The 14607-nt window shown below is 45.1% G+C and overlaps 2 protein-coding genes across 5 annotated transcripts; one reads left to right on the top strand and one right to left on the bottom strand.

The window, feature by feature from the left end:
• Positions 1–3327: 3327 nt before the first annotated feature.
• On the top strand, positions 3328–6510 carry LOC120018331. 4 transcript variants are annotated; one of them, XM_038961468.1, is made up of 5 exons: positions 3328–3437; positions 4201–5100; positions 5292–5424; positions 5630–5707; positions 5827–6510. In XM_038961468.1, exons 2-5 carry the CDS (start codon positions 4202–4204, stop codon positions 6010–6012), a joined length of 1296 nt encoding a protein of 431 aa, XP_038817396.1. In that variant the 5' UTR covers positions 3328–3437; position 4201; the 3' UTR covers positions 6013–6510. The 4 variants fall into 4 exon arrangements, with proteins under 4 accessions (XP_038817396.1, XP_038817394.1, XP_038817395.1 ...); XM_038961466.1 differs by having other exon boundaries at positions 3335–3444; XM_038961467.1 differs by having other exon boundaries at positions 3358–3638.
• Positions 6436–14084, bottom strand: LOC120018330 (membrane frizzled-related protein-like). Its single transcript, XM_038961464.1, has 13 exons — positions 13557–14084; positions 13315–13432; positions 12896–13027; positions 12359–12523; positions 11968–12187; positions 11480–11610; positions 11238–11363; positions 10913–10989; positions 10613–10761; positions 10100–10230; positions 9678–9812; positions 7529–7656; positions 6436–7139 (listed from the first exon to the last, which is right to left on the bottom strand). The coding sequence occupies exons 1-13, from the start codon at positions 13608–13610 to the stop codon at positions 6915–6917; spliced, it is 1791 nt and encodes a 596-aa protein (XP_038817392.1). The 5' UTR covers positions 13611–14084; the 3' UTR covers positions 6436–6914.
• Positions 14085–14607: the final 523 nt, after the last annotated feature.

Genomic DNA, 14607 nt, shown 5'->3' with positions numbered 1-14607 from the left:
ATTTAATGAAGCTGCCAGTTGAAGACTTGTGAGGCGTCTGTTTCTCAAACTAGACACTCTAATGTACTCCCACTCTTTCTATTCTGGTTAGCCAGTTTGCGCTGTTCTGTGAAGGGAGTAGTACACAGCATGGTACGAGATCTTCAGTTTCTTGGCAATTTCTCACATGGAATAGCCTTCATTTCTCAGAACAAGAAAAGACTGACGAGTTTACGAAGAAAGTTTTGTTTCTGGCCATTTTGAGCCTAAAGGCCAGTTTTATTGCTTCTTTAATCAGAACAACAGATTTCACCTGTGTTAACATAATTGCAAAAGGGTTTTCTAATGATCAATTCAACTTTTTAAAATTATAAACTTGGATTAGCTAACACAATGTACCATTGGAACACAGGAGTGATGGTTGCTGATAACGGGCCTCTGTACACCTATGTAGACATTTCATAAAAAATCTGCCGTTTCCAGCTACGTAGTCATTTACAACATTATCAATGTCTACACTGTATTTCTGATCAATATGATGTTATTTTAATGGACAAAAATGGGATTTTCTTTTAAAAAATCAAGGACATTTCTAATTGACCCCAAACTTTTGAATGTTAGTGTATATATATATATAAAACACACACACACAAAACATCCTCTCACTGTCAACTGCGTTTATTTTCAGCAAACTTAACAAGATTCAACAACTGAGACATACACTGAACAAGTTCCACAGACATGTTACTAACAGAAATGGAATAATGTGTCCCTGAACAAAGGGGGGGGGGGGGGGGGGGGGGGTCAAAATCCAAAGTAACAGTCCGTATTAAGTACGCCAGCTGCATTAAGTACTGCAGTGCATCTCCTCCTCATGGACTTTTTTGCCAGTTCTTGCTGTGAGATGTTACCCCACTCTTCCACCAAGGCACCTGCAAGTTCCCGGACATTTCTGGGGGGGAAATGGCCCTAGCCCTCCCCCTCCAATCCAACAGGTCCCAGACATGCTCAATGGGATTGAGATCCGGGCTCTTCGCTGGCCATGACAGAACACTGACATTTCTGTCTTGCAGGAAATCATGCACAGAACAAGCAGTATGGCTGGTGGCATTGTCATGCTGGAGGGTCATGTCAGGATGAGCCTGCAGGAAGGGTACCACATGAGGGAGGAGGATGTCTTCCCTGTAACGCACAGCGTTGAGATTGCCTGCAATGACAACAATCTCAGTTCGATGATGCTGTGACACACCGCCCCAGACCATGACAGACCCTCCACCTCCAAATCGATCCCGCTCCAGAGTACAGGCCTCGGTGTATCCGACCATCACCCCTGGTGAGACAAATCTGTCAGTGAAGAGCACTTTTTGCCAGGCCTGTCTGGTCCAGCGACGGTGGGTTTGTGCCCATAGGCGACATTGTTGCCAGTGATGTCTGGTGAGGACCTGCCTTACAACAGGCCTACAAGCCCTCAGTCCAGCCTCTCTCAGCCTATTGCGGATAGTCTGAGCACTGATGGAGGGATTGGGCGTTCCTGGTGTAACTCGGGCAGTTGTTGTTGCCATCCTGTACCTGTCCCGTAGGTGTGATGTTCGGATGTACCGATCCTGTGCAGGTTTTGTTACACGTTGTCTGCCACTGCGAGGATGATCAGCTGTCCGTCCTGTCTCCTTTTAGCGCTGTCTTAGTCGTCTCACAGTACGGACATTGCAATTTATTGCCCTGGCCACATCTGCAGTCCTCATGTCTCCTTGCAGCATGCCTAAGGCACGTTCACGCAGATGAGCAGGGCATCTTTCTTGGTGTTTTTCAGTCAGTAGAAAGGCCTTTTTAGTGTCCTAAGTTTTCATAACTGTGACCTTAATTGCCTACCGTCTGTAAGCTGTTAGTGTCTTAATGGCTTACCGTCTGTAAGCTGTTAGTGTCTTAACGACCGTTCCACAGGTGCATAGTCATTAATTGTTTATGGTTCATTGAACAAGCATGGAAAACAATGAAGATCCGTTTAGTTATTTGGATTTTTACAAGTCATCTTTGAAAGACAGGGTCCTGAAAAAGGGACTTTCTTTGCTGAGTTTATATATACACTGCTCAAAAAAATAAAGGGTACACTTAAACAACAAAATGTAACTCCAAGTCAATCACACTTCTGTGAAATCAAACTGTCCACTTAGGAAGCAACACTGATTGACAATAAATTTCACATGCTGTTGTGCAAATGGAATAGACAACAGGTGGAAATTATAGGCAATTAGCAAGACACCCCCAGTAAAGGAGTGATTCTGCAGGTGGTGACCACAGACCACTTCTCAGTTCCTATGCTTCCTGGCTGATGTTTTGGTCACTTTTGAATACTGGCGGTGCTTTCACTCTAGTGGTAGCATGAGACGGAGTCTACAACCCACACAAGTGGCTCAGGTAGTGCAGCTCATCCAGGATGGCACATCAATGCGAGCTGTGGCAAGAAGGTTTGCTGTGTCTGTCAGCGTAGTGTCCAGAGCATGGAGGCGCTACCAGGAGACAGGCCAGTACATCAGGAGACGTGGAGGAGGCCGTAGGAGGGCAACAACCCAGCAGCAGGACCGCTACCTCCGCCTTTGTGCAAGGAGGAGTACTGCCAGAGCCCTGCAAAATGACCTCCAGCAGGCCACAGCATGTGAAATTTATTGTCAATCAGTGTTGCATCCTAAGTGGACAGTTTGATTTCACAGAAGTGTGATTGACTTGGAGTTACATTGTGTTTAAGTGTTCCCTTTATTTTTTTGAGCAGTATATATATATATATATATAAAAACAAAAAGGATTACATGCCAAGGTTATGGCATAACATTTGCCTTGTGGCAAGGTTGGGGAAAATTTGGGAACAAATGGGTTAAGAGTTCTTGGAAAACATGGTCAAATTAATTTTGTTAATAAAAGGAGATTTTACAGAAATTCTTTTACCAAAATTTGCATCTGCCCAGTTCTTCCAGTAAATGTTTTGTAAAATATTCAGTGTAAATTGTTCAAAGTAGTCATTGTGCTTAGAGTCATGGTTTGTTAAACTTTTAAAGGCAATGGTTTTTGAATGGCATACATTAAGTGAAAAACCTGAGTCTCCTAGAAATTCTGTCACCGTGGAATTGCCCTGCTTCAAATAAGAAATTAGTATAGTCCTAGTTATTTTCTTTTGTAAATCTTAACGTCATACACGTTTATATTTAGTTAATGGTTTGACATGCCTTATATTATTTGTGGTATGGCAACTCTAAATGGTTGATAACGTTTCACCTTGTAAGGGCAAGTGATTGACATGAAGCTTTTTCAGCGACATATTGGGTACTGGCGCAGTAGCTAGCTGTCGATGTTCAAGGTCAGTTGTCTACCGCTATGTAATATTTATTTTAGTTGTTTAGGGAGGTGCACCGGGGGTTTCATTGACCTCCGTTTCTTACCGGACCTGGAATAAGATTGGGATCCTTGTGAGATGTGATTAACTTTATTTGTTCGTACTAGTTGCATGCGAAAGCTTGCTAGCAAAATGTATTTGACAGCTTGGGAACATTGCCTCACTAGCTAGAACTGCAACGTTAGCTATAGACAGCTAGACCCGAATTGGATTTGTTTGACAACTTTGATTATAGCTAACGTTAACTTTAAACCATTTTGAAAGTAGCTGACTGGTAAGAAACTTAACTAGCTAACGTTAACTAACAACCTTGAATAGCGTTGGTTATAAAACTAACGTTAGCTAGCCATTTGCCAGATTGAGTTTGCATTGTGCTAGCAGCTAACATTAGCAGACAGCAACTTGAACTTTCAGCGTAGTTGCACAATGTTAGCTACAGAATGTGCTATCTTAAATGACCTATGTTTAGCTTTTTTTTCCTTTGTATTACAGTAGTCTTGAATAACTGTTCTCAAACCTCACCTCGGGGACCACCAGACGTGTCACAATTGTATTGTAGCCCTGAAGTAACGTTAGCACGCCTGATTCCCTTAAGTTTATTAAGGGCATGATTAATTGGCAACTTGAATCAGGTGTGCTAGCACTGGAAATTCATGAGCTGCGGGAGATCCCCGAGGAGCGGTTTGAGAACCACTGCTGCAGTGAAGAGTGAGGAAAACCTATTTCTTTGTACTGTACTCGTGTCAAAATAGGTTTACTTAAAAAAATTAACATAACCATTGAGCCTTGTTTAGTGGAGCAATGGAAATTATTATTTTGTCTCGTCTGTTTTCTAGAATGTTCAGGAGTCCACAGATTCTGGCCTTGACATGCCCTGTCAGGACCCACAGACCCCTGCAGCTGTCTGGCAGAGACCTCAATGTGCCTGCCCTACCTGAGCAAGCCTGTCAGAGGTGGACTGGACCCAAAACAGGGAGAAGTCTCTGTCAGGGGGATGGAGGGGAGAAGGCAGTATCCCTCGCTTCAGCCATTTCTTCACAACTTGTTAGCAGAGGCACCTCCTGTTGTGGGAGTTGTCTCCTAAACGTTGCACCTCAACACCCCTTACAAAAAGCCACCCCTCCCAACCGCCCTCAATTGTCTCAGGACTCTAGCTTTGTTTCTTTGAAACGTACACCACGACTGCCGGTGCTTGTAGCATGTGACCCTTGGAAAACCACGTTATTGGAACATTTGGACAATTCTAAAGTCCCTGAATGTTTTAGTGACCTCAAGTGCCTTCTACAAAGGAGGCAAACTGACAATGGTAGCCAATGTTTATCTGCTGAGGAGAAGGTGAACGTCACATTCAGTGTTAAAAGTAATAGTTACAGCCCTGTTCAAAGTGGCAAGGACATTTTTCACAGACTGCTTGCGTCCACACCCAAACTGTGGACTGTGGATCCCCAGAGAAGCCTTTCACTCCAGAGCCGCGGCCTGCACCAGGCTGCTGCCTCCTGCCCAGAGGGTGCCCTGAGGGAGTGCCTTTCACTGGTGAACGAGGCGCGTTGCCGGCAGAGCCTGGGGCCTAACGTGGCTCTTTATGAGAAGGACGTCCGGGGGAAGAGGGGGTCCAGTGAGGCCCAGGGGAATTGGGCGTCCGTGCTGGTCTCTCTTTGCTCTGTGGAGGGAGAGCCCGCCTTCCTGTTCACCCTCAGATCCACAGCACTGAAGGGCAGACACAAGGGTGATGTCAGGTAACCACAGACTCCTGCACCATTCCCACTGCTTTGGGGTATTTAATGTTTGACATATGATGTCATATGACAGAACTTAATTACTCTGAAATTGACAACTTTATTAGTGTGTTTTCACAATATTGTCATGTAAATTAATGTATGAAGTCATACATAAGGCTGGAAATTGACAGTGCTGTGTGAATGTCCAGTTTTGCAGGGGGCAAGCGTGACCCCTCGGACAAGGACGTTGTGGACACCGCCCTGCGAGAAGCTGGTGAGGAACTGGGCGTCACTGTGGCAACAAGCCAAGTGTGGGGTGTGCTGAAACCACTCAGGGATATGGTGAGGACCTTAACCCTACCACTAATCCTTCATGATCCCCATTCCTCTCTGTGTGACGCACTGACAGTTAGTAGCTCCCCTCTGCTCTACACCATTTGAGATGGGGTAGTATTCTTTCAGTGAAACATTTCTTAATATGAGTATGTCTTCACTATGTAAATTGTTGATCTGCTGCTTTTTCTAATCATGGCACATTTTCTCTCAGTCTGGAATGATGATAGCCCCTGTACTGGCCAACCTCGGCCCCCTGGAGGCGTTGTCGTTCAAGCCAAATCCTGCCGAGGTACAGTTACAAGAACTCTTTTTTTCAAATGTTACAATCACTCTTTTTTTCCTTTGGGCTGAAATAACACTATTAACGCCTAACATGGAGTTAAAATTGCATTTACTTTTGTCTCTCAGGTAGAAGAGATCTTCACCCTGTCACTCTCCCACGTATGCAGCCCACAGAATCGGGGATACACCAACTTCCGTACCGGTGAGCGATATGGATACACCTTGCCCGTGATCCGCAACGGGAAGCACCGCGTGTGGGGCCTCACTGCCGTAGCCCTCGAACACACGCTCAAACTCATCATGCCACCATGACAACCAATCATGCCAGCCATCACTACTGTTTTTTTGTAAAGTATAGTGTATTTGTGATTATAGAATAATAAATTGATTATTTGTTTCATATGTGAAATCAATCATTGGGGGTTAGATCAATTGAGGACTTCTTATAGTCAATGTATCCATTATAACCGTACATGTCAGAAGTGATATATTGAATATATGAGATATCAGGTAGGGTCATGTAAGGAACAATCACCTTCCACGTCAAAGCCACTGGATTGTAATGTCACTCTATTTTATAATACTGACATAATAACCTACAGTACTCCCTAGAAAGGTCAAATCTCGACAGTTCATTAATTCACTAACCTTATGAAAGCAACGCACCATGTTTCGGTGTGTCAAATGTTTTCCGATTCTATCCTTTTTTAAATGTTATTTCCAAGGGATTCTGGACAAGATCAATCATTATTTTATGACTTGCAGACAGAAATAAATATAGTGCAACAAATGTGCATTTGATGTACAACATGCAGGTATTGTCTCTGGTTGTTGAAAAGGAAAACATAATTCAGTCAAATTCATTATACAAAAAATGCATGGTCCAATCACACACATTTGCAAAACATCAAGCTACAGTATGTAAAATTCCATAATGTTTTTGTTAATATGTACATTTATTTTCTATTCCCACGTAAACTCCAAGCAGTTCTGTTCCATACATCTGTATTATGCTGTACAAAGCTAGCACCATATTGAGTCTGCAGAGTGCAACATTGTGATTCTTTATTGCATGTCTCCAAGATTCCTTGAAAAGATTGGAGCTTTGATGGTATTCTTAAGAGTTCTTCTAGTCAGTCCTGCATTGGCTTCCTCTCATTACTATGGTTGTACTGTAGCACATTCAGGGGGGCAAGTGCTAAGCTACAGAGGCATCAGGGACTGGAGCACTCCATAGGGTCTTGGGAGTCAGGCAGCAGGTGGCAGTTGAAGGGCCAGCTGAAGGTGAATACGTCCAGGGCCTGACTACACTGCTGCTCGGCCCAGGAGCACACTGACCGGCAGGGCTGCAGCACACCACCCTGAGGGCTGCAGTGGGGCATGAACATCCCGCACACCAGCCGGCGCAGGGGCTGGAAACACGCCAGCTCCGTCAGCACCTAGTAATAACCACAAACCACAGAGGAGAGAGTTAGAGAGCGGCTGTACATTATCTAGCTCCATCAGAATCAAACACTTAAGGGAAGTCCTGCACATCCCATTTATGGTATTTTTCAGTGTGTAGTTGATTTATCGTGGTAGAAACGAGTAATGGCTGGAATGGAGTGAATGGTATCAAACACATGAAAAACATGTGTTTGATACCCTTCCATTATGGACATTATTATGAGTTGTCCTCCCCTCAGCAGCCTCTACCGCTATGCACCTATATTATGTTACAAATAATGTTCAAGTTAACTGAAAACCCATTAAATAAAATATCAATTTCATGTGAAATTGCTATTGTTCGGTGTGGTTGTGTGTTGACAGGCCAGGTGTGCGGTCTCACCATGTACTGGCGGAGCAGCGTGGCTGCCTCTCTCTGGTCAGCAATGGACAGCCAGATGTTGGGGAAGGAGGTGAGGTTGTAGCTCAGGCCCTGGCACATTTCCACCTCGATGGGCTCACAGGACGAGCCTGGGGGAGAGGCATGGAGAGACGGATCCAGAAAAGGCTACTAGACTGTCATAATGGAGTCATTCCACTGAAGGCTTAGCAGTTGTGTTACAAATAAACTCAGCAAAAAAAGAAACGTCCTCTCACTGTCAACTGTGTTTATTTTCAGCAAACTTAACATGTGTAAATATTTGTATGTACATAACAAGATTCAACAACTGAGAGACAAACTGAACGAGTTTCACAGACGGCTTTCGTGTAACGGCTTTCGTCCTCTTCGTCTGAGGAGGAGTAGGAAATATCGGACCAATGTGCAGCGTGGTACGTATCCATAATATCTTTTAATAGAATGAATACAAAATACAAAAAGAACAAGAGAATCAAAATGAAAACCGAAACAGTCCCGAATGGTGAAAACACTGAAACGGAAACAACCACCCACAACACACAATGGAAAACAGGCTACCTAAATATGGCTCCCAATCAGAGACAACGATAAACAGCTGCCTCTGATTGGGAACCACACCAGGCCAAACACATAGAAAATAAACAACCTAGAAAAAAGAACAGACTGCCCACCCCAACTCACGCCCTGACCAACCTAACACAAAGACATAAAAAAGAAACTAAGGTCAGAACGTGACAAGACATGTGACTAACAGAAATGGAATAATGTGTCCTTGAACAAAGGGGGGTTCAAAATCAAAAGTAACAGTCAGTATCTGGTGTGGCCACCAGCTGCATTAAGTACTGCAGTGCATCTCCTCATGGACTGCACCAGATTTGCCAGTTCTTACTGTCAGATGTTACCCCACTCTTCCACCAAGGGACCTGTAAGTTCCTGGACATTTCTGGAGGGAATGGCCCTAGCCCTCACCCGCCGATCCAACAGGTCCCAGACATGCTCAATGGGATTGAGATCCGGGCTCTTCGCTGGCCATGGCAGAATACTGACATTCCTGTCTTGCAGGAAATCACGCACAGAACAAGCAGTATGGCTGGTGGCATTGTCATGATGGAGGGTCATGTCAGGATGATCCTGCAGGAAGGGTACCACATAAGGGAGGAGGATGTCTTCCCTGTAACGCACAGCGTTGAGATTGCCTGCAATGACAACAAGCTCAGTCCGATGATGCTGTGACACACCGCCCCAGACCATGACGGACCCTCCACCTCCAAATCGATCCTGCTCCAGAGTACAGGCCTTGGTGTAACTCTCATTCCTTCGACGATAAACGCGAATCCAATCATCACCCCTTGTGAGACAAAACTGTGACTCGTCAGTGAAGAGCACTTTTTGCCAGTCCTGTCTGGTCCAGCGACGGTGGGTTTGTGCCCATAGGCGACGTTGTTGCCAGTGATGTCTGGTGAGGACCTGCCTTACAACAGGCCTACAAGCCCTCAGTCCAGCCTCTCTCAGCCTATTGCGGACAGTCTAAGCACTGATGGAGGGGTTGTGCGTTCCTGGTGTAACTCGGGCAGTTGTTGTTGCCATCGTGTACCTGTCCCGCAGGTGTGATGTTCGGATGTACCGATCCTGTGCAGGTGTTGTTACACGTGGTCTGCCACTGCGAGGACGATTAGCTGTCCGTCCTGTCTCCCTGTATCGCTGTCTTAGGCGTCTCACAGTACGGACATTGCAATTTATTGCCCTGGCCACCTCTGCAGTCCTCATGCCTCCTTGCAGCATGCCTAAGGCATGTTCACGCAGATTAGCAGGGACCCTGGGCATCTTTCTTTGGTGTTTTTCATAGTCAGTAAAAAAGCCCCTTTAGTGTCCTAAGTTTTCATAACTGTGACCTTAATTGCCTACCGTCTGTAAGCTGTTAGTGTCTTAACGACCGTTCCACAGGTGCATATTCATTAATTGTATATGGTTCAATGAACAAGCATGGGAAACAGTGTTTAAACCCTTTACAATGAAGATCTGTGAAGTTATTTGGATTTTTACGAATTATCTTTGAAAGACAGGGTCCTGAAAAAGGGATATTTCTTTTTTTGCTGAGTTTATATGATGTGTGTGTTGTGTATTGTTGGCTCACTGAAAGGGGGATAGGTTGAGTTGTCACAGTCGTGCTCATCTGTCCCATCTGCACAGTCAGTCCAGCCATCACACAGCCACTCCTGGTGCAGGCACTCCCCACTGCTGCAGGCAAACTGAGGAGGACTGCATGTTCCTGTCACAAACAAGGAAACGGGTGATCCACTCCTCATATTTCCAGTGCAAATCCCTTAAACCACTGTTAGATGTTTTAATAAATTGGCTTATTTTCTACGTTAGAAGAGCCATAATAGACTAGATACAGGGAGACCGATGTGGGTCGTGTTCAGTAAGAAGGAAACGTTTTGAAACAGAGTGAAACGGGGAGGTACTACCTGAATGGAACCGTGTTTATTGTTGCTGAACTTTTTGCTACAGTCTTTCCTACTGAACACTAGCCCTCTGTGTATGGGGGGGACTCACTCTCGGAAAGGGAGATGGCCTGGTAGGAAGCGTTGAAGCCACTGTCTGCTACACCCTCGTCAGCCACAAACACCACGGTTATCTGGGGCCCAGAGGAGGTCAGCTCAGGAGGCAGGCTAGTGCCACAGTACCTGGGACAGGATAGAGAAGGAACGCTAGAGCTGGCTGTGGTACAGTAACAGTAGTACTGTGTTACAGGCTGTGGCACGGTAGGGTACAATTAGCCTGGTTCCAGATCTGTTTGTGACCATCTACTATTTTGCAACCATAGGAGTCCCCACCACAGGCTACTACAGTACACCGTCTTATCAATTAAGAGTGCTGTTACTGTTTTGAATGTTTTATGGTACACATATAGTGTCGTATAGTGTCATACAACACCTATGCTTGATTTCAGAAAATGTCATTTGACTGGATGTACTTGATTTGAACATTCCTTTTTCAACCCTTCTGAGCTCATGTATAGGTAGTGTATGAAAGAACACATTGTGAAGCTGACATAATAGATTTTACCGTCCGAGTACTCTGCCGGTCCCGCTGTCAGCACTATCATGCACCTCCACATAGTCAAACTCACACACGTCCTGGGTCTCCAGACTGAAGTTACGGAAACTCAACCTGATCACATGACCCTCCTCGACAGAGATCCGCCATGTGCACAACTGACGGAGAGATAAGAGTAAATGAAACATAATTTACCATGGTAGGATGGTATTCTATTCTGGGTATATGGCTGGGTATGTCAATTAGATACGATGCGTGTTGGTGATTTTGGTGATGGTTTGCTAGATCAGGTGTAGGTAGGTACAGTACCTGTTGATGAGGGTAAGGCTTTGGGTGGTTTGGAGTAGCCAGGTAGCCGTAGGGTCCAGTCTTTTGGCCTCCACACTCTGTTCAACAACATAGCAAAAAACGAGGATAATTTGTTTTGCATAGATAAGCAAACAATTGCCCTTTTACTATAATTGATTACCAGGCTTCCTCACGACTTTGTCCACGTGATGAACGAGACTTAGACGAATGACAGTGCGAGTCTACCATTTTACATATCAGCCCTATTTTGCTTGTAGCTGCTGTGTGTATGCAGATAAGTCACTCTGACGCTGAGTCTGTACTGTGCTGCACACCCTGTTCTTACCTTTGTGCTTGTGGCTGCAGTTGGCCTCATCAGAGAGGTCATGACAGTGGGGCTGACCGTCACACACTGACACAGGCAGGATGCAGCGTCCGTGGTCACACATAAACTCCTCCCTGGAGCAGCTCTCTGAGAACAGACGCACACATACACGTTGCTGATGTTACGTGTTAATGTACTGTGAACATATCAGGCAAAGATCAGTTCAGTGTACCTGTTGATTCTACCTCTGACCCAGTACTCACTCTGTTCAGGTGTGATGGCGTGGTACTGGGCGGTGAAGCCACTGCCTCCAATGCTCCCGTCAGAGCGGAAGGTCACCCACACAGTGCTGCTGTTGGTGTTTACAGTAGGGGGTGCCACGTTACCACAGAACCTAGGGTGGAGAGAAACATTAACTTTTAAAATGTCAGACCCAAAAGGCAACCATAATGTATGGTTATTCTTTACCTAAAATCCCTGAACAGCAGAACTGCAAAACAAAACTTCTGGGACATAAAGTAGCAAGAGTTGCTACCTATACAGAACTTGTATGCCACCTAGCTGCCACAGTGTGTCATGAAGAGGATGCTTTTTCAAGAGGCTGCCATGCACTAGGTTCAGAAGTATGTAAAACGTGTCCATAGTCACTATATGTTACATCCCCTTCAGTATAGGTTCATCTGATCCTAGGTCTGTGACTAGAGGCATCTTCTACCTCGAAACAGGTTTAGATACAGTGCGTTTGACCCACCTGGTGACAACAGAAGGTTGCTCCGTCTCCTCCTGAAGCTCCAGCCAGTCAAAGAGGCAGGGGGATGGTCCTTCTATGGTCAGAGAGGACACATGGATCTGGACCAGGGATGGCGGGCGCGCCCGGATCACCCAGACACACAGCGAGTCCGGGGGATACGATCCAGGGTGGTTGGGGGAGCTAAAGCTGCCCTCTGAGTCTGTCAATACGCCCCCACATCCTGAGACAGACAGACAGACAGTGAGAAAAGTGCAGGGTAGTGTATCACAGTATTATTACTGTGTTGTACGTACACTATTTGTAGGTAAGTACGCATCTGTAAGGTACAATCATTGGAGTATAATTTTTTTGTTTTTTTCTATGGATACAACTGTAGTAGAAAAATACCCACTAGCTTCAGGGGTAGGGTATCTGGCTGGCTGTGGGGCCACTGTACTGTCCCTCTGACTGTGGTTGGTGGGGGCTGTGGGTAGACCACGAGGCAGTCCATCTCCAGTCAACAAGTCCAGGGGATTGGTCGACACCACTTCCCCATCCACACTCTGCCCCTTTAGTTCTGTGAGGTGAAGAACCCAGTGAGAGATAGAGTAACAGGACATTAGTGAATGACACAAGTTCGTGATGTGCATAGGTACTGCACTGCTATTCCATGCTCAAGGGACCATATAGTGTATGAATTGGCAATGCTAGTTTAAATAAGGACATTGTGTCCATAATTATGTAGGTGTCTATGACGTTGAGATTTTTTTAAATTAGGGTTCTTCTTGCTTTGTTTGAGAGATGAGTGAAATGTATGTACACCATGCTCTGTAATCAGTTCCTTTTGAGGATCAGAGGTCCCACTGTTCCACCCATAGAATTACATTGATTTACAGTATCTGTGTGGTCCCACTCCTCCCACTGTCCCCGTCCCCGTCCCGTCACTCACGTGTGAAGATGAGCACCAGTGCCAGGCCCAGGGCTGCTACCAGGAGCACAGCAGCAACAGAGACCACCAGGGCCCCCCAGCTACACCACGAATCTCGCAGACGCATCACACACACACTGAACACACCTCGGCCTGGGACACATACACACGTACGCATGCACACACACGCAAACCAACACACACACACACACACACAGGGATGAAGATGGGAGGAAAGACATGGGTGGTTGAGAAAACTTTAGGTTGTTGTAACATTCCTGTCTCTCAGAGAATTCTTGTTTCCACTTTCCTATTGTGGAAGACAACAACTAGGTCAAGTTGAATAGGTCTTGGCATCTGGAAACAACCAATCCTATTGCCTATCCAACTCCGGTGTTATATGATGTTATGGAACGGGGAAACTAGGTTGTCAGACTCACTGTTTGCTGCTGAGTCCTTTACTGGCTCTGGGGACATGACAGTACTGGCAGAACTTAATCCTTCCACTTTCTCCTCACGCTCACCCTCAAGCTCAAACGCGGGGTTGCAGAAAACATTCTGGGAAAAGCAAAGACAATTGGTATAACATGGAACGCCAAGTAACTTCCCACCATGAAATACAAGGTCGATATAAAAATTGAAACCAGAATTCCAGGCCCACACAAGCTGTCGCTGTCCTCACCTGGTAAATGTCAGAGGATTCTGAGTAAACAGATACTTCGGTGAGGTCCGTCATCTTCGGTTAAAGTTCAGTTTCAGTCTTCCAGGGAAACATTGAAAGTCCACGTCCTAGTACCCACTCTACCCACAATGTAGTCTTGTGTTGTTGTTAAGAGCACATCAACAACATGTTTGTTGGAAAGTGAAAGGTGAAAAGGTAACGTTTCAGCAGGAAATCTCAATGTAACAGATAAAAGAGGCCTGTATCTTTCCAGAGTGATTGATTCATCATTTTGTTACGAATACCCCCAAAATCTATTTATATATCTATATAAATCCACAATGTAACAAATCCCACAAGAACAAAATATTTAGTCCACCAATTTGAGGTTTAAAATCCAGTGAAAGTGCCCCAGGTGTTTATAGTCCGGTTCTCCTTTCATCACTTTATTAAGTCATGGTGTGTCTGTGTGTGTGAGGTAGGTAGATGTGGAGTCTGTTCTTGTTTTGTTGAGGGTGAGTAATTTGTTAGAAAAGACGCCTAGAACTCCCTTCACAGTGTTCCACAAAGCCGAGTCAGCTGAGAGGACTGAGCTCTGGGGCAGGAGGAGGGTGGGGTGGAGTGGGGTGTGGGGGCGCTCAGAGTAAATTCTCTATAATACGCATAATGATCATCTAATCTCCTAAAACGTTTCTCACACACTAACACACACACAAACAATGGCAAGCACAAACTGTGTAATTTACAAGTCATACAGTGTATTGGCAACATGGTCCTAACTTGGAGTGAAGTTGGGACCCTGTAGTGGAGCTGGGTTAAAAGGATTTGATCTCAGATTTAAGATTTTGTTTTACAACCACATTTCTGATTCTCATTCATAGTCGGCCCCTTTATTACTGACTCAGTAGATGATGCAACAATTTCTAAATATTAGAGGCTATTTGAGTCTCAAAGTAAAATATTACAGGTAAAATAAAGATACCAACACATGGATAATAATGTTTTATGAATCCTAAATGTAAAGTGAAATCACCCAGTTCTGGGAAAACATTACTCAATCCATGTTTTTGTG

This window comes from Salvelinus namaycush, chromosome 23 (assembly GCF_016432855.1).
Source record: "Salvelinus namaycush isolate Seneca chromosome 23, SaNama_1.0, whole genome shotgun sequence".
In the NCBI taxonomy this organism is placed as follows: domain Eukaryota; kingdom Metazoa; phylum Chordata; class Actinopteri; order Salmoniformes; family Salmonidae; genus Salvelinus; species Salvelinus namaycush.
The sequence above is the reverse complement of the archived record's forward strand: the minus strand, read 5'-3'. Positions and strand labels throughout refer to the sequence as shown.